The sequence below is a fragment of the Asterias amurensis genome, chromosome 22 (genome assembly GCF_032118995.1).
Source record: "Asterias amurensis chromosome 22, ASM3211899v1".
NCBI lineage: Eukaryota > Metazoa > Echinodermata > Asteroidea > Forcipulatida > Asteriidae > Asterias > Asterias amurensis.
Window position 1 is genome coordinate 9,508,856 of NC_092669.1, and position 21,044 is coordinate 9,529,899.

A 21,044-nucleotide genomic window follows, 5' to 3' on the forward strand; every position below is an offset into this window, starting at 1 on the left:
ACCGCCCCCTTGAGGAGGAGGGCGTTTATTTCCCCCTCGATGGAGCGGCGCTTTGCTAAGTCGGACGGTACGGGTGTCGGCCGGCTGAGCATGTCCGACGGGGGGTCCTCGTAAACTCGAGCGCGTAACCGCGGCCGATTGTTTCGAGGACCCACCGGTCGGAGGTCACTTGCCCCCAGGACCCCAGAAAATTCCGGACGCGGCCCCCACAGGTCCGTTGGTGGGAGGCAGCTCGGAGTTTATCCAGCCACTTGCGCCACGCCCCGGTATATCGGGGGCGGGCGCTCGGAAACCACGACCCGACTGGGTGCGTGGTTAGCCAGGTTATGTTTGTGGGTAACGTAAGCCCGCCGTGTTATCGGCGCGGCCACGAACACTGCCACGGGCCGCCTTTTGTGGGCGGCGACGGGGGATGACGAAGGATGGTTGTTTCCTCGCCTTGTTACCCACGGCCTTAGGCGGGGCGTTAGGCTTTTTCAGATTTATTTTGTCCGTGGCTTTGAGGCGCTTCGCTTCAGCCTCCATGGACGTCTGAAATTTCCCGGAAAACAAGTCGACGCCGGTGAGCGGTTTCCTCGTCGCACCCCTGCTCCAGATATTCTGATAGGAGCAGGAGAAAGGATGTTGTGCACATCCCCATGCGCGCCGATGAATCCATTTTTCGGGCGACGTCCTCCAATTTGCCGCGGATCTTGTCCGCAAACGGGAGCTTAGAAGACGACGATCCCCTGTCCGCGACCAGCTTGTCGGAGGCTGAGTCCGGCAGGACGGGAGTGGCGAAATATTTCTCAAAATCCGCTGGAGGAAAACGGTAGTACGGCTCCGTACGCTTGGAGTACGGGGTCCATTTCTTTGTTCCCATTACCCCCATCCATCCGGTCGCTGCACACCCGATCTAGGGGCATCACCGGAAAGGGTTTAGTCGCGCCCGTTGCGGGGCCCGCTCTCTTCTTGAACGATTGGCGTTCATCGGAGGGGGGCTCCGGTTCACAGGGGAGATTCAGAACTCTGATCATGTCTCTCTTTACCAAGCATAGCTCAGTCTCGGAGATTGACATCCTTTGGATGGAGCTGACCACATCGTCCTTCTCATTAGCCGAGTCGGAGGGACGAGATGTCATCGAGGAACGAGATTCTGAAACAGCATCATCGCGGCGCCCGTGGTCGGACTCAAAGGCCGCCGACGGATGCAGGCTGATGCATGGCGGCCCCCCTGAGGGGGTCCCCATTGGGTGGTAGCCACCCGTCCCTGACCGTATGGGTTAGCGGGCGGGTGTGGCAAACCCGGGGGGAATCCGGCGCACGGCTAGATGTGGCCGTGTTTACTGTGGGGCACCGGTTCGGTGGCCAAGTCAGACGGGCCTTGTCCACCATCCTCGCGACGACCCGTAATTGAGGCTGCGAGGGTGCGAAATGCTTCCAAAAATTCTTCCCTCGAGATCGGGTCCCCATCCTTGTGCATGTGACGTTTGTCACGGTGGGGACAATCGGAGGTAGAGCCGCTCGAGCTGGGACTTCGATGGCGGGTTTTCTTGCCCTTTTTGGAGAAGCGTCCCCGAGCAGACTCCGTTGTAGTATCGGAGGCCGGCTGCAGGGCGGGAATACCCAAGCAGCGGGTAAACCCTGATGTAGAGGCCGACCCTTCGGAACGTAGCGTTCCGACGGGGCCCCAAGGGGTCTGTACCCCGTTGCCAATCTCCCCGGCGACCGCCAGCGCCCCGAGCCCGATAGCGCAGGCTGCCTGGTCGGGGCGGCGGTACAAAAGGCCATCCCTGGGCACCGCGGTACTTGCGTGTGCACTGTGGGGGGCCGGGTGCACCGAGCCGTGGAGAGGTAATTTCTCCGGCTGTGCATACCCTGTACTCAGCCCTGGGTGCACCGAGCCGTGGAGGGGTACCCCTCTGGCTGTGCGTGCCCCGCTGGCTGGCCTGGGATCGATGGGGCGGGCCCCGTAGTGGAGTCCTGCTTACCAACTCGTCCCTTCTTGGGTGTCGCCCCGGTACTAGGCGATTTTTTGGCCTTACCGGGTCGTTTCCCCTTCTGTCGGGCGGATCCCGGCGGAGACGGCGAGATCGTAAGGTCCCCCGCTCGGCCGGTTACAGATCCGTCAGCCCCGGCAGCCGGCGATGGCTGAGGGGGCTGACTGGGAGATTGCTTTGACGACGACGTAATGTCACCGCCGCAATCCCCCGAGGACTCAGGCTGTCTCGGAGGGATGTAGGCCCCCCCCCCTACGGCGACAAGCCCTGTCCTCCCCGATTTCTTATAACTAGATCTCACTCTAGAATTTCTCAACAACTCTACTAGAAATTCTCAACAACTTACAGACTAACCTGCTATCGGATATCTGCTAAACTACACTCTTATGAGCTAAAAAGGGCAAAGAAATCTAACGCAATACGGACAATCACGTCCGCTGCCTTTGCCGGCTATTAAAGAGAAAAAGAGGACGCCGACGTGGTGCGCATGTCACAGGGCGTCGGGGATAGGACTCTTGAGGGCGCTATTGTGTGTAAAACTCTTAGCTTTTTGCCTGCCGGCATAGGGAACAATGCAATTGTAGTATTCGCTCTACAGGTAAGTAGAGTTAAGTAGACCGTACAAAACCTGACGAGGTCGTTTCTTACTCTGCATGTTGTTATTGGAAAATCTCCCCAAATGGGGAGATGTACAAAACCAATGGGAGCGTGGAAGCGCTGCCCCGTCGGTAAAATATTCATTCTACCCTGTGACATCACAGTGTGGAAGACAGTGGGGCGGGTAAACTCATTAGCAGGCAAGAGGGTGTCGGTGTCACAAGTCGTATTATTGCACTTCCCAAAATTCAAATTTTTCAAACAAAACATACACCAATGTATGTTACAACATATTAATTAAATTCAAATGAACATTTAGTGGTTTCTTTTTTATAGTTAATTGGTTATTAAAAAATGTATTTCAATAGGATTCGAACTGCCTCTAGCTGCCGGGCAACCTCGGTAGTCTAGTTGGTAAGACACTGCTCTAGAATTGCAAGGGTCGTGGGTTCGAATCCCACCCGAGTAACATGCCTGTGATATTTGTTTACAGGACTCGGGAAAGTACTGAGTATACAGTGCTACACACATCGGTGTATGGGTAAAAACCAAAATTAATAATCATCAACAATAGTACTTAACCCAGAAATGACAAATGAACTAGTCTTCTTTTTGGGTGGGTTTGATTGGTCAAAACGTATCACGTAACAATGTTACATATTTATAAGTGAATACATTTATATACCAGGCGACTGCGACATCGTCAAGTCCCTGTCCCGCATACGGAACAGGTTTTGGAACGCAGAGCATCACAAAACAGTAGTTTCCTGGGGATGGCACGGGATTGGGACTTGAGTCAAGTCTACCAAAGCTGCAGCCTTACCAGGCTTCCATGCTTTCACTTGAGCTGATCCGACAAGCAAGTTTGCAGGGAAGGGCAAGAAATATTTACCACTGTTGTTATTTAATTACCATTTTCTCCAGTCGTGTTTTTACAGGGCGAGAAAACTTCACAGAGTACAAATATTGGTGATCAATTCTTGGCGTCTATGGCCATTGACGGAAATAGAGAAACGTACAGCGCAACTGGCAAGTCCATGTGTTTTTTGTAATTTTTCGATTAAAGTGTCGTGACTCGGATACAGCTAATGAAAACTATGACACAAAACAGCATGGTAAACCATTAAAGGGACACGTTGCCTTGGATCGGGCGAGTTGGTCTATTAAAAGCGTTTGAAACTGATTGTTATAAAATCCTTGGTTAGAAAGATGTTTTAAAAGAAGAATATAATGATCCACACAAAAATGCACAGTGTTCCTTATACGTCGTGAACTAACACGGCACGCCATTTTGCGGAGTCAAGTTTTTGACTCCATAAAACGGCCGACCGTGTTAGTTCGCAAAGTGAAAAAAAAACACGCAATCGAGGCATATTTGTGTGGATCATTATCTCCTACTTTTAAAACATATTTCTAACCAATGCACTTCATAACAAACGGTTTCAAATGCTTTTCATGGACCAAAACGACCGATCCAAGGCAACGTGTCCCTTTATAAACGGCCGACTGTGTGCGATTTCCGTTTCATAGCACTGCTTATCGTAAGCACACAAAAAGGCATGCTAACCTTCCGGTGCTTACTGCACGAAATTTAATGACGTAACAATGCAGATCCATAGTAATAGTGCAAGATGGCCGCCTAACTGTCTTGCTAACCTGTGAAATACGTTTGCATCTTAGCATTTGTTTTTCTGCTACATTAAACAAGCAAATTTGCTTACCGTTAAGCAGCTCTATATGAAGTTAGGCCCTGGGGCCAATTTCATAGAGCTGCTTAAGCAAAAAATTTGCTTAAGCACGAAAATAGCTCGCTTATTTTACACATGTTACTGGCCAAAATTTCCTGCCATATACATTGCTTATGACTAGTATTAAGCTGTTGTTTACTTAGCATTACAATTGAGTGGAGTCTTGGCCGGTAATCTGATTTTACTAAGCAATGAAATTTTTGCTTAAGCAAAATTTTTTGCTTAAGCAGCTCTATGAAATTGGGCCCTGATCTTACGATAATATGTGATATTAATATGGAGTTTTAATGACATGTTTTAACCATAATTGATGATTAGGAAAGAAAATCAAAATATTTTGAAAGTCCACACCTATGTCATAACTTTTCATTGATTTGGTCACTATTTCCCCAGATAAAGTTATTTTGAGATCGTCTTCTTTTTGTCAATATCCAAACCCGTTATTCTTTCAGCAAACCATAGAAATCCATGGTGGCGATTGGACTTGGGTGAACAACACTGCATTGGCAGAGTCAACGTTACGCCTAAAGCGTTCTGCTGCAGTAAGTTGGGCCCTTTCAATATAAACTTTGAAAACATCAAGTATGAGTCATATGATTGACGCATGATCATTAACAAAGCTATGACAAAACACCTAACTTGCTCCTTAAAGGCTCTGGACACCTTTGGTAATTGTCAAAGACCAGTCTTCTCACTTGGTGTATCTCAACATAATTATGCATAAAATAACAAACCTGTGAAATTTTTAACTCAAGTGGTCGTCGAAGTTGCGAGAGAATAATGGAAGAAAAACACCCTTGTCTCATAAGCTGGGGTCTCGAATTCAATTCAAATATTTTAGTGGGAAATTACTTCTTTCTCAAAACTACGTTACTTCAGAGGGAGCCGTTTCTCACAATGTTTATACAATCAACAGCTCTCCATTGTTCGTTACCACGTAAGTTTTTATGCTAACAATTATTTTGAGTAATTACCACTAGTGTACAGTACCTTTAAGCCTGGTTCATACTTCCTGCGCGTGCGACTGGAAGCGAATTTTGACGTCACATTGCTGTTTTCGCAGCGAATGGTTCTGAGGGGTTGACCCGGGCTTTATTCGCTGCGAAAATGTCAGACGTCAAAATTCGCATCGCATTCGCAGGAAGTGAGACCCGGGCTTTATACTTTAAGCTTAACTTAAGTAACAGAACAATCTTTCAGTATTATGACCATTGAGGCTAAAAATTACCTGTCTTTTGACGGCGCTCATAACGTAAATACATAAAGTGCATCTCATAGGGAACAGTGACAGAAGTAATACTGCAAGGTATCTTTAAAACAAAGAAAACTCCAACAAATATCTTTGATTTTTCAAAAAAGCTGGTGGAGGCTTAACCGTACGTGCAGGAGTCAACTTGACCCATACTGAGAATCAGCAATGTGGCTCACCGGCAACTGCGGAACAGTTTGCTGAAGGCGTCATGGTTGGATTTATGTGTGATCCACCAGTAAAAGCCAAGTATGTCAGTTTGGATATCAATGCTCGGGGGAAGCTAGATATCGCTGAGGTGACAGTGGAAGAGGAGAACGCTGATAAATGCTTGCCTCAAGGTGAGAACCGTAACATTTCAAACTTGTATAAATACTTTAATGAGTATTTTACAGAAAGGTTCATTTAAAAACATGAAAACATTCTCTAATGTGGATTTAATCTGTAAGCACTAGCCCTACATGTGTACGTAATTATTGTTCACGGGCAAATAATGGAAAGTATCAGTTTGGAAGCTCACATAATTATATCCTCACAAAAATGAATATTCAATCAAAGTGTATCCCCTTTAACACTGTCAAAGTCGAACAAATAGCATTTGGTTATGTTATACTTGCTGCAGTCAAAATCAAACTGATGTGATGAGTTAATTTAAAGTATTAATTGAAAAACTAAATCAGAATTTACTTTAAGTGTTTACCTTACTTCAGCTCTTACAGCCAGTAAGTTCTACTTATCTTGACCAGTATTTTGACTATACGTGTTTACTTTATTTCAGGCGTTACATCTGCCTCACCAACTAATGCAGGAGTTACCTTTACCAAGCCAAGTCCCGCACAAGGTGAGAATAAACTATACTTGGATGGCTTGACCTATTTTGGGGTCAGTATGACCCGGATGCTGTGCAAAACTGATCCAAGATAATCTTTACCACTATCTTGACCTGAAGTGTTATCTTCATTGCAGCCATTACAGATGCCCTGTCAAATACCGCAGGACTTACCGTAACCGAGCCAAGTCCCGCACAAGGTGAGAATAAACTATACTTCAAAGGCTTGACCTATTTCTAGATCAGTATGACCCGGACTATGTTTCAAATTGATCAAACTTAGAACAATTATAATATATCCACCAGTATCTTGACTATTGTTTTTACTTTCAGCTGTTACAGATGCTCTGTCAACTACTGCAGGAGTTACCGTAACCAAGCCAAGTCCCGCATATACTTGGAGGGCCTGACTTAATATTTATTAATCAGTTTGACCCAGACTCTGTGTCAAATTGTTTAGAAAACAATATAATATAATATCCACCAGTATCTTGACTACACGCGTTTACTTTATTTTAGCTGGTTCGTCTGCCTCACTATCTACTGTAGGAGTTACCGTAACCGAGCCAAGTTCCACATTAGGGGGGAACAAACTGTACTTTGAAAGCTTGACCTATTTCTGGATCAATGATCCGGAATTTTTGTCAAACGTACCAATATAATTCACCAGTATCTTGACTATGAGTTTTTACTTTATTTCAGCCGTTACATCAGCCCCACCAACTACTGCAGGAGTTACCGTAACCAAGTCAAGTCCCACACAAGGTGAGAACAAACTATACATGGAGGACCTGACCTATTTCTTTATCATTTAGACCCGGAACCTGTAACCTGTGGCAAATTGTTCAGAAAACAATATATATCGACCAATATTTTGACTATAAGTTTTTACTTTCAGCCGTTACAGATGCCCCACCAACTACTGCAGGAGTTACCGTAACCGAGCCAGGTCCCACACAAGGTGAGAACAAACTATACGTGGAGGGCCTGACCTATTTCTTTATCAGTTAGACCCGGAACCTGTAACCTGTGGCAAATTGTTCAGAAAACAATATATATCGACCAATATTTTGACTATAAGTTTTTACTTTCAGCCGTTACAGATGCCCCACCAACTACTGCAGGAGTTACCGTAACCGAGCCAGGTCAAGTCCCACAAGGTGAGAACAAACTATACATGGAGGGCCTGACCTATTTCTTTATCAGTTAGACCCGGAACCTGTAACCTGTGGCAAATTGTTCAGAAAACAATATATATCGACCAATATTTTGACTATAAGTTTTTACTTTACTTATAGTCAAGATACTGATATATCAGTATCTTGACTATAAGTTTTACTCTTTATTTTAGCCGGTACATCTGCCTCACCAACTACTGCAGGAGTTACCGTAACCGAGCCAGGTCCCACACAAGGTGAGAACAAACTATACATGGAGGGCCTGACCTATTTCTTTATCAGTTAGACCCGGAACCTGTAACCTGTGGCAAATTGTTCAGAAAACAATATATATCGACCAATATTTTGACTATAAGTTTTTACTTTACTTATAGTCAAGATACTGATATATCAGTATCTTGACTATAAGTTTTACTCTTTATTTTAGCCGGTACATCTGCCTCACCAACTACTGCAGGAGTCACCATAACCGAGCCAAGTCCCACACAAGGTCAGAATAAACTATTACTTGGAGTGCCTGACCTATTTTGGGGTCAGTATGACCCGGAGGTGGAATCTGTGCGAAACTGACCCCAAAATAATCCTCACCAGTATCTTGACTATAAGTTTTAACTTTATTTTAGGTTTTACCCGGATCCGGAGCCTGACCACTTTTTGGTTCAGTGTGACCAATAATCTGTGCTAAAGTGACCCAGAAATGGCTAAAAATAACGCAGGGTCCGACTTAAAATTCCATCCATTAACCCTCTTCCTGAGACAGCCTAAAGTTTATATAGTTTTGGGGCAAATCTCATCAGTAATTTGACAATAAGATTTCGGTTTATTTTTGAAGTGGCAGATGACCCAACTACTGACGAAGCTGCTGTTAAGGCAGAAAAAATACAAACAAAGAGTGAGGATAATCTTTTTACGACAGTGGATACGCCTTTGGCCACCTGTAACATAAAAGTCGTCTCGACCTACAATTTACATGATTGTTGTACATTAACTGCACGATAGCTTGACGATGTACACTTCAAAATACATTTTATTTCGAACGTTATTTAGTTCCCGGAAACATTATTTCATTCCCTCGAATTACTATTTCGTTCCCCCAAAATATTTTTTGTTCCCTCGAAATTTAATTGTTCCCTCAAAATAGTAGTTATTTTCAGCTAACTTTGCGTGAAAAGATTTTAAACGTTTCATTATTTTTGATTTCAGTTGTCGATTACCCCGAGTTCCTGTCAGGATACTACAACCGCATTTACAAAGGTAGCTCCATCGGGAACCCCGACCCTCTATCAACTGAAGTAGCTTGGAATCTCAAGAGGTGTGCCGCACATTGCGTCGTACATGATCTGTGCTACATCTTTGACTTTTCACCGAGAACAGGCAGATGTCATCTCTATAAACTACTCGACAAAGTTATCCCGAAACCTGACAGCGACTTCTACATCTATGAATTGGCGAAATGTCTCTCTAAGCTATCTATTTGTAAGAACTAACAAGGGAAAAGCTAAATCGTGTTTTTTTTTTTCAATCCTTAAATTTGCAAACACCCGGCAAAACAAATAAACTTGATATTGCTTTTTTGAAAGCTATACAAAAGCTAACGAAAATATTTCGTTGTGTGCCTGGTAAATTGGCGTTAAAGGGCGTGGCAATAATAATAAGCAACTGTTTTTCAATAAAACAGAATGAACGTCTGATCAGTTTTCTGACATTCGTGGGTCCTTACGGGAATGTTAAAAACTGCATTGAATTCGGGAACGTGTTTTTTGCGGGGTTAATTCCAGCACAAAATTCTGCCGACAACTTTCTGTCACTGTGACGAAATGTGCATTCAAGAAGCGCATATTCTACAGCCTTACGCCCCTTTTCCGAGCACATGACGGTTTGATTTGAAAGATTGGTAAATTCATGTACAGTAAGACGTTTTTAATCAATTTAGGTTCCTAACTCTTTGTTTTCTCTTGAAAATAGCGATCCAGTGAGACAGTTAAAGGATTTTGTTTATCGTAGTTATCTTAAGCCTGCAGCTGTTACCGTTTACAAAAGCGACAATTTAACCGCTTAGCCCATAATACGTGTTTTTTTAGATTAACAACTTTTGACACAATATTATATTTAGGACAGTAATAAAAGTCTTACTTAAAGTCTCATTGAGACACTTTTAATTGCCAAGTTATAATTTGAATATTTACACTGAAAAGAACAATTATATTTTGATAACCCTTCGTAAAAATTATCATCAGGAAGTTGTTGAAATCAGAAACTTAATCACCCTCATGCTGTGAAACCCCCAAAAGGAACTTTCTATCGTTGTCATAGTGTGCAGTGCACTTCTAAGAAGCCTTAAGCCTGCACTCTAAATAAAAGAAATCTGGGTCAGAATTGACCCGGATCAGGCGTCTCGTAGAGCTTGAGCCATTTCTGAGTCAGTACCCCGAATCTTCGTCAATATTACCAACAAATGGGTCAAACCGACTCGGAATCCAACTTAAAAACCACCCTCTGTGCTAGCCCGACCCGGAAATTGGACAAGCCCTGATTGGACCCGGAATCCGAGTCAATTCTAGACTTGATTCAAGTCCCGTTCTCGTGCGAAAGGTCCCTATATTATATATCCACTGTCAAAAATGAAGCGACGTAGGTCCCGAGAATGGACCCGGGGCGGCACAGGTTGGGGAGTTTACTGATGTTAGGCGATGGGATTGAAAATAAAAGGACTCTCACGGGATTGGAACTTGAGTCAAGTCTAGGTCAATTATGATTCGGTTTTTTTATAGAATGTGTAATTTGTTGCCACTTATTTTTCTGATCTGCACATAATGACTACAGTGAGAACTGGTTTTGCATAGCTAGTATTTAAATAGTCATATCAGTCAAACGTATTAGGAGCAGCACTTTTAACACTATAGTTCTGTCACTTTTGAAGTGCCACCATTTGATGTAACTTTTAAACAAATTATTGTTGTGGTACTTTAACGTTGTTTACATTGACAAAGTCATTACAGTGTTTCGCGTTTTCTATGCTGTTCATAAAAAAATACCAACTGCTAGACCTTGTTTAAAAGCAGAAACAAGTTACCACTGGTGCTACTTTCTGCTTAGCATTATAGAGTATTCTTTTCTGAGCAAACAGCTTAACACGAAATTGGGCGCAAATCATATTGCAAGTAGTTTAGTAAAAAAAAAAAAAAGAAAAAAAAAGTACTTCTTGAGTTCACATTTGTAAAGTGTATATTTAAATAAATTATAAGTTAAGGCAATGGACACCTTTGGTAATATTGTCAAAGACCAGTATATTCTCACTTGGTGTGTCTCAACATAACATGCATAAAACTCCAAACCTGTGACAATTTTGACTCAATATTGGTCGTCGAAGTTGTGAGAGAATAGTGGAAGAAAAAACACCCTTGTCGCACAAGTTGTGTGCTTTCAGATGCCGTGAATTCGAGACCTCAGCTGAGGTCCCTTATGTATTCAAATATTTTAGTCAGAAATAACTTCTTATATAGGATTTGAGGCATTGCATGGTGAGGTATCAATGTATGTTTGGTTTGCGGTAACACCATGTGTGTATCTACTTCCTTGCCAGGTAGAGTTTTGTTCTTAGAGAGCTGTCTTGCTTTTTTCTACTGCCGCGGAGTAGATAATCGGAGGTTCGGGAGACTTCTCAGTTCTGAAAAGAACTGTCCTGCTTTTTAACTATTACCAGGGCGGATGGTATAGAAAATAGACTGGACTACTACTTTAGCTTATAGGATCGTAATTAACTGTACTGCCGCGGAGTACAAAGAAATAACTTCTTTCTCAAAAACTACGTTACTTTAGAGGAGCCGTTTCATACAATGTTTTGTACTATCAACAGCTCTCCATTGCATGCTCGTTACCAAGTAGGTTTTTATGCTAACAATTATTTTTGAGTAATTACCAATAGTGTCCAGTGCCTTTAGGTAAATTTTTAATTGTTATCATAATGGGGAATAGCCCGTTGATTAGTTGTAAACATATCGTAATTATTTACAAGGCTACGGATACATCAACGGATACGGAAACGTCACCAAATTGTGTGTTCACGTGTGACGCGTAACCACGATTTAATTTGTTTTGCATGCACGTTGAGAGTGGAGAGGGTCGAGGGAGCTCACGCTTACATTAAAAAAAGTATACTGTGTGGCTGATTTCAGTGTTATTTTGCCCTAGTTTTCTCCCGGTACTGCTTTAAAAGTGTCATTTATAACATATAATTGCGTTCATCATTAGTATGCAGAAATGCAGTATAAAAAAACAGGCGTCTCCTTTTTGGCGCGCTTAAAGTGGGGTCCGAAAACGAACAGTTAAACAAAAAGTAATATTCAATCAAATTTTCGAATGTAAATAGAACATGAAAAAAATGTTTTTGGTGTTGTTTTGCTCGAAAAAACCTATGTTAATAAGGTGTATCTATAATTTGTCCTAGGCATACATAAAGCCAGTCTTTGACAATAAGCCACTTCGGAGTCCCAGCTGCGCATGTCTGTTACTGCTGACAACGGACTAAGTCTATCTCCCGTGACCTTTTGACAATACCAGCGGGTATTGTCAAAAGGTCACGGGAGATAGACAAAGTCCTTTGTCAGCAGTGACAGACATGCGCCACTGACATTCCGAAGTGACTTATTACAAATTAAAAGATGTGTAGACCTAAATGGGATACTTTTGAACGCTAGGTGGCAGCAGACATACCATGTAAATGTCCATTGTTTACGTAGGCTAGTTCTAAGCATGCGCACATTAAAGACTTCTGGTGAAAGACTTCTCTTGAAATATTAGTCCATGAAATGCTTTACTTTTTGAGAAAACGGTAAAACAATATAAATTCTCGTTAACGAGAATTACGGAGTTGTTATAAACACATGTCATGACACGGCGAAACGCGCGAAAACAGGAGTGGGTTTTCCCGTTATTTACTCCCGACTCCGATGTCCGATTGAGCCTAAATTTCCACAGGATTGTTATTTTATATATAAGTTGTGATACACGAAGTGTGGGACTTGGACAATACTGTTTACCGAAAGTGTATAATGGCTTTAACAAAGAAAACCACTAAATAGTTTGGCAAATTCATCTTTACTCAATTGCCCAAACCCTCACCCACAATGATGCAATCGTTGCCAGGCAGGCACAACATAGGGCCATCTTTCTGTAAAAGTCATCTTTTAAGACTTAAAGGAACGTTACAGAATTGGTAAGAAACAAAAACCGTGAAGATCACAGATTCTCTATGCTCTCGTGACCCAGCCAGATGGCTGATCAATCTCCAACTTCTACAGGTTGGTCAGTTTATGTACATTTGGTGGATTACATAAAGTGTTTACACTGCCAGCAACTGTTTTGTTAGCAAAAACCAATTCTGTAATGTTCCTTCAAGTAATAATTTCCTTTTCTTTTCTTTTTCTTTAAAGAGATATTTTCTAACACCAAAATGCCCCGGAGGGACGCTTCAAAGTGGTGACGACACTTAACTTATTTGGGCTGTCGACCCAAATTAACTACTAACAAGGGCAGACTGCCAACTACCTACCCCTCTGGCCGTAACAGGGTTACCCCATTCACAGTCCGTATAATGATGTAGGCGTGGGTCATCCAAAATTCTTATTTACCTGTCCTTTTTTGCGATCGGGGCTCCGTTTTTTGTTATCCTTTTTTCTTCTTTGTAAAACATTTTTTTAAGCTACTCACACAATAACACTGTCAACTCAAAACAAAAAGGGGCCTAGTCTTGGCCCAAGACTATAGTGTTCGATATTGGATAGTGTACTACGCGCAATATCAAGCACTATAGTCTTGGCCCAAGACTATAGTGTTCGATATTGGATAGTGTACTACGCGCAATATCAAGCACTATAGTCTTGGGACAAGACTACTAGGAGCCCGGTTGGTAGAGCAGAATGCGTTCCTTAACTATCACGTGCCGGCTCTAGTGCACATAACTGTTACATTGTCGGGATTCGATCCCCACACTCTGCTGTTGAAAACACAAGAGCTTGGATTTGATTAACTAGACCTTTCATCCATGACACGCCACTCTTAAAGACACTGGACACAACCGGTAATTGCCAAAGACCAGTCTTCTCACTTGGTGTATCTCACATATGCATAAAATAACAAACCTGTGAAAATTTGAGCTCAATATTGTCGTCGAAGTTGCGAGATAATAATGAAAGAAAAAATACCCTCGTCACACAAAATTGTGTGCGTTCAGATGCTTGATTTCGAGACCTCAAATTCTAAATCTGAGGTTTCGAAATCAAATTCGTGGAAAATTACTTCTTTCTCGAAAACTACTCCACTTCAGAGGGAGCCGTTTCTCTCAATGTTTTATACTACCAACCTCTCCCCATTTAACTCATTACCAAGTTTTGGTAATAAATATTTTGACTACAAAAACCATCTTGACTTCTTCTCCCTCAAACGAATACTTTCTTTTGCAATCAAAATTCATCACAAAAGTGCAGATTATATTCTAATCTTTATTATTGTTAACCAGCTGTGGTAAGAGTTAGTAGTAACAATGCTTTCATCAGCTTATTTTCTCTCTTCTAAAAACAATTCTCTTTCACAGCCTTTCGGGAAGGTTGGCATATGTCACAACTTGTTTTATCAAAATGTAAAGATAATGTAATAATCAGCCATGAAATTCTGCCATCTGCTACTTTTAATTACCCTGATGAGTCAATGCAATACAACACAAAATATTGTACAATATTTATAAAAAAAACTTTTAAGGACAGGCAGATCTCATTGTAATTCTTCTCCCTGTGTTATGGCAACGGGGAAGGGTTTCAAGTCAATGGGCAAGATTCTATGAAATATATTATAACATAAACTTCAAGGCAGTGGACATTATTGGTAACTACTCAAAATAATTATTAGCACAAAATCTTACTTGGTAACGAGTAATTGGGAGAGGTTGGTAATTTAAAACATTGTGAGAAACGGCTCCCTCTGAGGTGGAGTAGTTTTCAAGAAAGAAGTAATTTTCCATTAATTTGATTTTGAGACCTCAGATTTAGAATTTGAGGTCTCAAAATCAAGCATCTGAAAGCACACAACTCCGTGTGACAAGGGTGTTTTTTCTTTCATTTTTATCTCGCAACTTTTACGACCTATTCAGCTCAAATTTTGACAGGTTTGTCATTTTATGTGTATGTTGAGATACAGCAAGTGAAAAGACTGGTCTTTGACAATTACCAATAGTGGCCAGTGCCTTTAAAGACAATGCACGTTTGGTAATTACTCAAAGTATATATTAGCATAAAACCCATTTGGTAACGAGCAACGGAGAGCTGTTGGTAGTATAACACATTGTGAGAAACCACTCAACGTAGTTTTTGAGAAAGAGGTAATTTCTCACTAAAATAAAAAAAGACTTCTGGCCAGAAGCCTTTCATTCCTATCTGATGATTATGTTCAACAATTGTGTTTTTTTCTGTCATCATTCTCTTGCAATGACCAATAATGAGTAAACATTTTCACAGGTTTGTTATATTTTGCATATGTTGGGATGCACCAAGTGAGATGGTCTTTGGCAATTACAAAACGTGTTCAGTGCATTTAATAACATTCAGGCATGCGTATACATACTATTGATTTGAAAGCGCCATAGAGTTGTAATTCTGACGGACGCAAAAACTTGGCTTTTTATACTTATTATGTTTTTCAAAGACTAGGGCCTCCTTAAAAAAACAAGTTTCTGTTATTATAAATACTTTCCAACGATGAAAGGGACGATTTTTCGCAAGAATACGTAACACACTCTCAATACTCACGGGTCCCGTGTCCCGTTTGGCCTGACCATTTTCTAGGTCAGTTTGACCCGGTATACGTTTCAAAATTACCAAAAAATTGTTTAAAATGGCATCAAATCAGAAGGCAAAATCAAGTTTTAAAAGTCACCTTCGAGGATTCGGAATCCAGGTCATTTCTGAACCGGGAGTTTTTAAAGTTTAGTACTTCCTTGGCAGAAAGAAATAGCGAAAACTTCGGGCGTGTAGCAACAGACACGACCCGTGTGTGACACACAAATTTCCAGTCCCCCCCCCCCCCCCCAAACCTGCCCACCCCGAAAAATCGCGAAAGTGGCCGAAAACAAGAAAAATACAAAATAGAAAGAGGAAAAATGCGTGTTTGATCTACCGCTGACACCACACAATGCAAATAATACGAGGATGTTGGGCCCCCTGCAGCGTCTCCCTTCAATAAAAAAGCATGAGATAATGGTCTCGCCTAGATTCAGAAGTGTTCATGCAATGTTTAAAACCCTGGTTATTTATTATTAAATATCTCCTCACCACAACATGTTGTTATTAAAAACCCAGTTAGATTCCCTTATGGATTATTATTTGATATCTGGAACAAACAGTCACAACCCCTTGACGGAGTCCCGTTTGACCTACTTCCCATACAGACTTTATGTGACAAGTTAGTTGATCATAAGCCATTATCAAACTTAGACAGACAAATTGTCCAATCTTATCTTTTTAATGGGGACAATAAATAAATGAATAGTTATAATGACAGATGTCAGTTGAACACCGAAGATTTCAAGATTAAAATTTGAGCGAAAACACTGAATGTTATAATTTATCTTAAACTTGAGAGATACAAAATCCCCCTCTGCCTATATATACAACAAGATCTAGCGTGAGGCAAGTCAGTCTGATTCTCGCTTGCTCGACCACTCAAGCATTGTGTCACCTGGTGAGTATTGTCTTTTTCAAATTTGTTACAATCATTATTATACGTTCATAAATACCTCAGACGGTTTCACTTTTCCTATTGTTGGAGAGCGCGTCACGTTGGGGGTGTTTAAACGGTTGATAATGACCAGCTAGACTCTGTTTATAACCGCACTTTCAAATGGTGAGCCATTCGAACGCTGAAAGAGTATTTCATGAGGCTTTCGGATGACTTTGGTTTTTGGGTGGCGTAAAAACGATGATGCATCTTTGCATTATCTTTTACTTAACGGCGATGGACACTATTGGTCAAAATAATTATTAGCATAAAACCTTACTTGATATTAACGAATAATGTGGAGCTGTTGATGGTATAAAACATTGTGAGAAACAGCTACCTCTGGCGAGAAAGAAGTAGTTTTCCACAAATTTGATTTCGAGACCTCAGATTTAGAATTTGAGGTCTCGAAATCAAGCATCTGAAAGCACACGACTTCGTGCGACAAGGGTGTTTTTTCTTTCATTTTTATCTTGCAACTTCGACGACCAATTGAGCTCAAATTTTCACAGGTTTATTATTTTATGCATATGTTGAGATACACCAATTGAGAAGACTGGTCTTTGACAATTACCAATAGTGCACAGTGTCTTTGAAGTAGGCCTACTCGTATTTGAAGATCCAAAAACTTGGTATAAGGCTGTTAGACATTGTACTCAAATACCAGAATTCGCGGTACTTGGCCACATGTACTCGTACATGATGGCACAAGTACTGGTACTTGATGGCCATAGTACTCGCACTTGATGGTCCAAGTACTCGCACTTGATGGTCCAAGTACTCGCACTTGATGGATTAAGTACTCGTACTTGCTGGCCCAAGTACTCATACTTGATGGTTCAAGTACTCGTACTTGATGGTTCAAGTACTCGTACTTGATGGTCCAAGTACTCGCACTTGATGGATTAAGTACTCGTACTTGCTGGCCCAAGTACTCATACTTGATGGTTCAAGTACTCGTACTTGATGGTTCAAGTACTTGTACTTGATGGTCCAAGTACTCGTACTTGATGGTTCAAGTACTCGTACTTGATGGTTCAAGTACTCGTACTTGCTGGCCCAAGTACTCGTACTTGATGGTTCAAGTACTCGTACTTGATGGCCCAAGTACTCGTACTTGATGGTTCAAGTACTCGTACTTGATGGTTCAAGTACTCGTACTTGATGGTCCAAGCACTCGTACTTGCTGGCCCAAGTACTCGTACTTGATGGTCCAAGTACTCGTACTTGATGGCCCAAGTACTCGTACTTGATGGTTCAAGTACTCGTACTTGATGGTTCAAGTACTCGTACTTGATGGTCAAAGTACTCGTACTTGCTGGCCCAAGTACTCGTACTTGATGGCCCAAGTACTCGTACTTGATGGTCCAAGTACTCGTACCTGATGGCCCAAGTACTCGTACTTGATGGTTCAAGTACTCGTACTTGATGGTCCAAGTACTCGTACTTGATGGCCCAAAGTACTCGTTGTTGAGTACTACTCGCCCACCCTGGTGTTCGACAGTACTTTAACCTCAACTAAAAAGTACTTGACTACAAAACAGACTTTAAGGCACAATAAATGTAGTTTGCAAAAAAAAGACCGAGATTTTACTGGTAATTTTCAAATTGACTTAAGCTATTATGTTAAAGTGAGATTATCTTAGAACAAAATAGGACCGACATGATTTGAACCAATACTCGGCCACCAGAGCTTATCAACCTTCTCACTTGTACTACAACTCTTTTTATTTTTTAGATCTGTCCCTGGTGCACTCTAAACATGGATCCGAAAGGCGCTGTTAAACTACTGTTTTTGTGTAGCATCGTCCACATTGCACCACTGGTGCTCTGCAATGACGGTGCGTTTAAGATCCTTGGTGGTTACGTCGATGTGTATAACATTGTTTCCACTGCACACCAGAAGAGAAGTCACCAATGGGGTGAATACGACATCAAAGGGTTCCCAGACAGAAAGGCCTTCTGCGTAACATCGCACTTCTGCTGGAATAACGGCCGGTCCTACTGCTACCTGACCATCGTGGTATCGACATCATCTGACGAGACTGAGCAGCACTACCAAATCATGGGTAGCAAGACGGTGATCTACGATGCGACGTCTACATACGTCGTTGACAGCACAGGTTGGGGTGTACAAGACACGTATGATCAAATTGAAGACAGAGAGGTGGATAGCGGGGAGATATGGGCAGAACCTTTGAAGGATTGGGGACACGGTTATCTCCATCTGTTTGTTAGAAAAGAAGCACGTCCCTCTTACACCGATGCCTTCTTTCGAGAGTACAGGAATGCCGGGACGGAGCAGTTCACGTATGAAACGATGCTCTTCGGACAGAAAGACCCTTCCAGTGTTTCAGAGGTACTATCTAATTTCAGAGCGTGGACCAGTCATTGGGGAGATGATACCATACACTTCTTTGAAGTCTTCACAATGCCAACAAGACTGGTTAGTACCACAACCCTCTACGATGAGAAAGTCTCGAAACCCATTGATCTACCTGTCTTGAAGTCTTTGACTCTGACCAACCATGGTTCAGGAGCCACTGGTGATGACTTCGCATTGATTGGCACAGAGGAGACCTTCGATCTCAGTACCGAGTCCACCATCTCGACATCCTTCGACTTTGAGATAGACGTTGGAGCTGGTACAACGATTGATGCTTTCGGAATTGGTGTCAGCATGGACGTCAACCTGCACTCCTCATATTCCTCCGGCTCTGAACAGAAGGAGACCAAGACCGTGACAACGACTCAGACCATAATGTGGCCATCGACCTGCCCAGCCGGGATGCAGGTCAAGCACATCATAACTAGCTCATCGGAGGAGGTCAAGATCCCGATCGTGTTCACCTTCGCGCGCGGTGATCTTCGATGGACCGAGAGGAAGATCATGGAGGCTACGATGTCAGACCTTAAGCAGGAGAAGTACGACTGCTGCCTGTGGGCTGATGCTCACGATCTGTGCGGAACACAGGGCCTCCCATTGTGCAGCCAATAGACCCTCATCATGGTGCGACCATCTTGTTTTTCCTCCCATTCAAATCAGTGCTACCAAACTGTAGCTGGAGTGAAAAACAGTATGGTTCTTGTGTGCACAATGAATGTGTTTATTCATTGCGGAGACAAGAAACAATACCAAGATGGTGGCAGCTTGATAAGGTGTTTAGAAGGTTTGATGCTTAATATGCCATATTTGTTTTCGTTCGGATAATTGTCTTTAATTTTGAGTTGATCAAAAGGAAAAGTTTACTAGAGTGGGAATTGAACCTGCGACCTACGGATTAACATGCTTGCACTCCACCAACTGATGAGCTTTAGGCGGTCTCTCTGTCTTGTCAAAAATATCTTTGTTCGGGGTACCAGTCAGAAGCATCTAGCTTGAGACTACCTTTTCACCAGGGATCACACCCAAGTTTAAGATACAATGGGAAGCGGGTCCCAAAATCGAATATTTCAAGTATCACATAATTAACCACAAATGGTAATAATTTAACGGTTGAACAAAAGAAAAACAATATCCTTACATAAAAGTGTATCACATCAATATTGCAATGCCAACTTTTTCTGACGAAAGGGAGCTATTTTGAGACTCACACTGGCGTCCTTTCCTATGTTCTCAAAGACGAAACAATCGACAATTACCAGTGAGTGGGACTCCTCCGCTATAGTCTCTCAAACGTCTCACGAAGCAGTTTCCTCTTTTCTGTTAAAGGAATTCATAATGCCTTGTACCGGTCGAGTTGGTCTTTGAGGCATGTGTTTGGAAAGATGTTTTTAAAGTAGAATACAATGATCCACAAATTTGCCTCAAAATGCGTGAACTAACACGATCGGCCATTTTCACATAAATGGCCGACCGTGTTAGTCGACGAGGTAAAAGGAAAACCACACAATATTTCGAGGCAAATTTGTGTGGATCATTGTATTCTACTTTTAAAACATTTTTCCATCCATATGCATTTTATAACGAACGGTTCAAACGCTTTTTTGACCAACTCGTCCGATCCAAGGCAATATGTTCAGTTTCTGGGGCAACGGTTATCTACAGAGACCTTAATTAATTTGAAGTATTTTGATCATTGTACTTCATTGTTTTTCACATGCCGAACTGAAAACGGAAAATGTGTGTTCGAAATCTCACCGACAATATCTGAATAAACAAGAATAAAAAGCAACGTTTCGAAATGCTATGAGTCATTTTCCACAGTGTAATAGACATGATTAACAACCATCTTGGTTCACTCTCAACAATGCACCGAACGCCCCCATGCACACAGGTCATAAAGATGCCAAGAGGTAACACGACGATGAAAAAATGGAAAGCGCACATTACACACTGCACACAGGATGAGCCAATGAGCAACCTTCATATGAAATCTAGCGGAGGGCGCCCTCCTAAAATGACGTCTAGTACACGAGGTCTTAACCATAAACTTCTGTATTCCATAATATCGTATTTCCACCATGCAAAGTTTCAAGTCCTACTTCTGCATTCCAAGCGTTATAATCGAATCTGAAATGCTCAAATAAGTCTATATGCCCCCAGATGACATCACCTGCATGAGGTATTATACCACCCCTGCAATGCATGCCGAACTTGAAGTGTCAAAAAAGTCTTTATGCCCAACTCAAATGACGTCACCTGCATGAGGTCTATACCATTTCTGCATTGCTAGCTTTATAACCGAATCTAAAATG

General features: G+C 42.1%; 1 protein-coding gene across 1 annotated transcript in view; it reads left to right on the forward strand.

Annotated features, from left to right (window-relative positions):
- The window catches only part of LOC139954070 (uncharacterized), a 37,036-nt gene extending 24,698 nt beyond the window's left edge, over nucleotides 1-12,338 (forward strand). Inside the window, exons 5-15 of the mRNA XM_071953731.1 lie at nucleotides 3,501-3,624; nucleotides 4,724-4,866; nucleotides 5,684-5,914; nucleotides 6,352-6,414; nucleotides 6,540-6,602; nucleotides 7,105-7,167; nucleotides 7,301-7,363; nucleotides 7,497-7,562; nucleotides 7,754-7,816; nucleotides 8,008-8,070; nucleotides 8,784-12,338. Coding sequence (XP_071809832.1) covers nucleotides 3,501-3,624; nucleotides 4,724-4,866; nucleotides 5,684-5,914; nucleotides 6,352-6,414; nucleotides 6,540-6,602; nucleotides 7,105-7,167; nucleotides 7,301-7,363; nucleotides 7,497-7,562; nucleotides 7,754-7,816; nucleotides 8,008-8,070; nucleotides 8,784-9,067 — 1,226 coding nt within the window. The 3' untranslated portion in view covers nucleotides 9,068-12,338. The remainder of the gene's footprint in view (nucleotides 1-3,500; nucleotides 3,625-4,723; nucleotides 4,867-5,683; nucleotides 5,915-6,351; nucleotides 6,415-6,539; nucleotides 6,603-7,104; nucleotides 7,168-7,300; nucleotides 7,364-7,496; nucleotides 7,563-7,753; nucleotides 7,817-8,007; nucleotides 8,071-8,783) is intronic.
- Nucleotides 12,339-21,044: the final 8,706 nt, after the last annotated feature.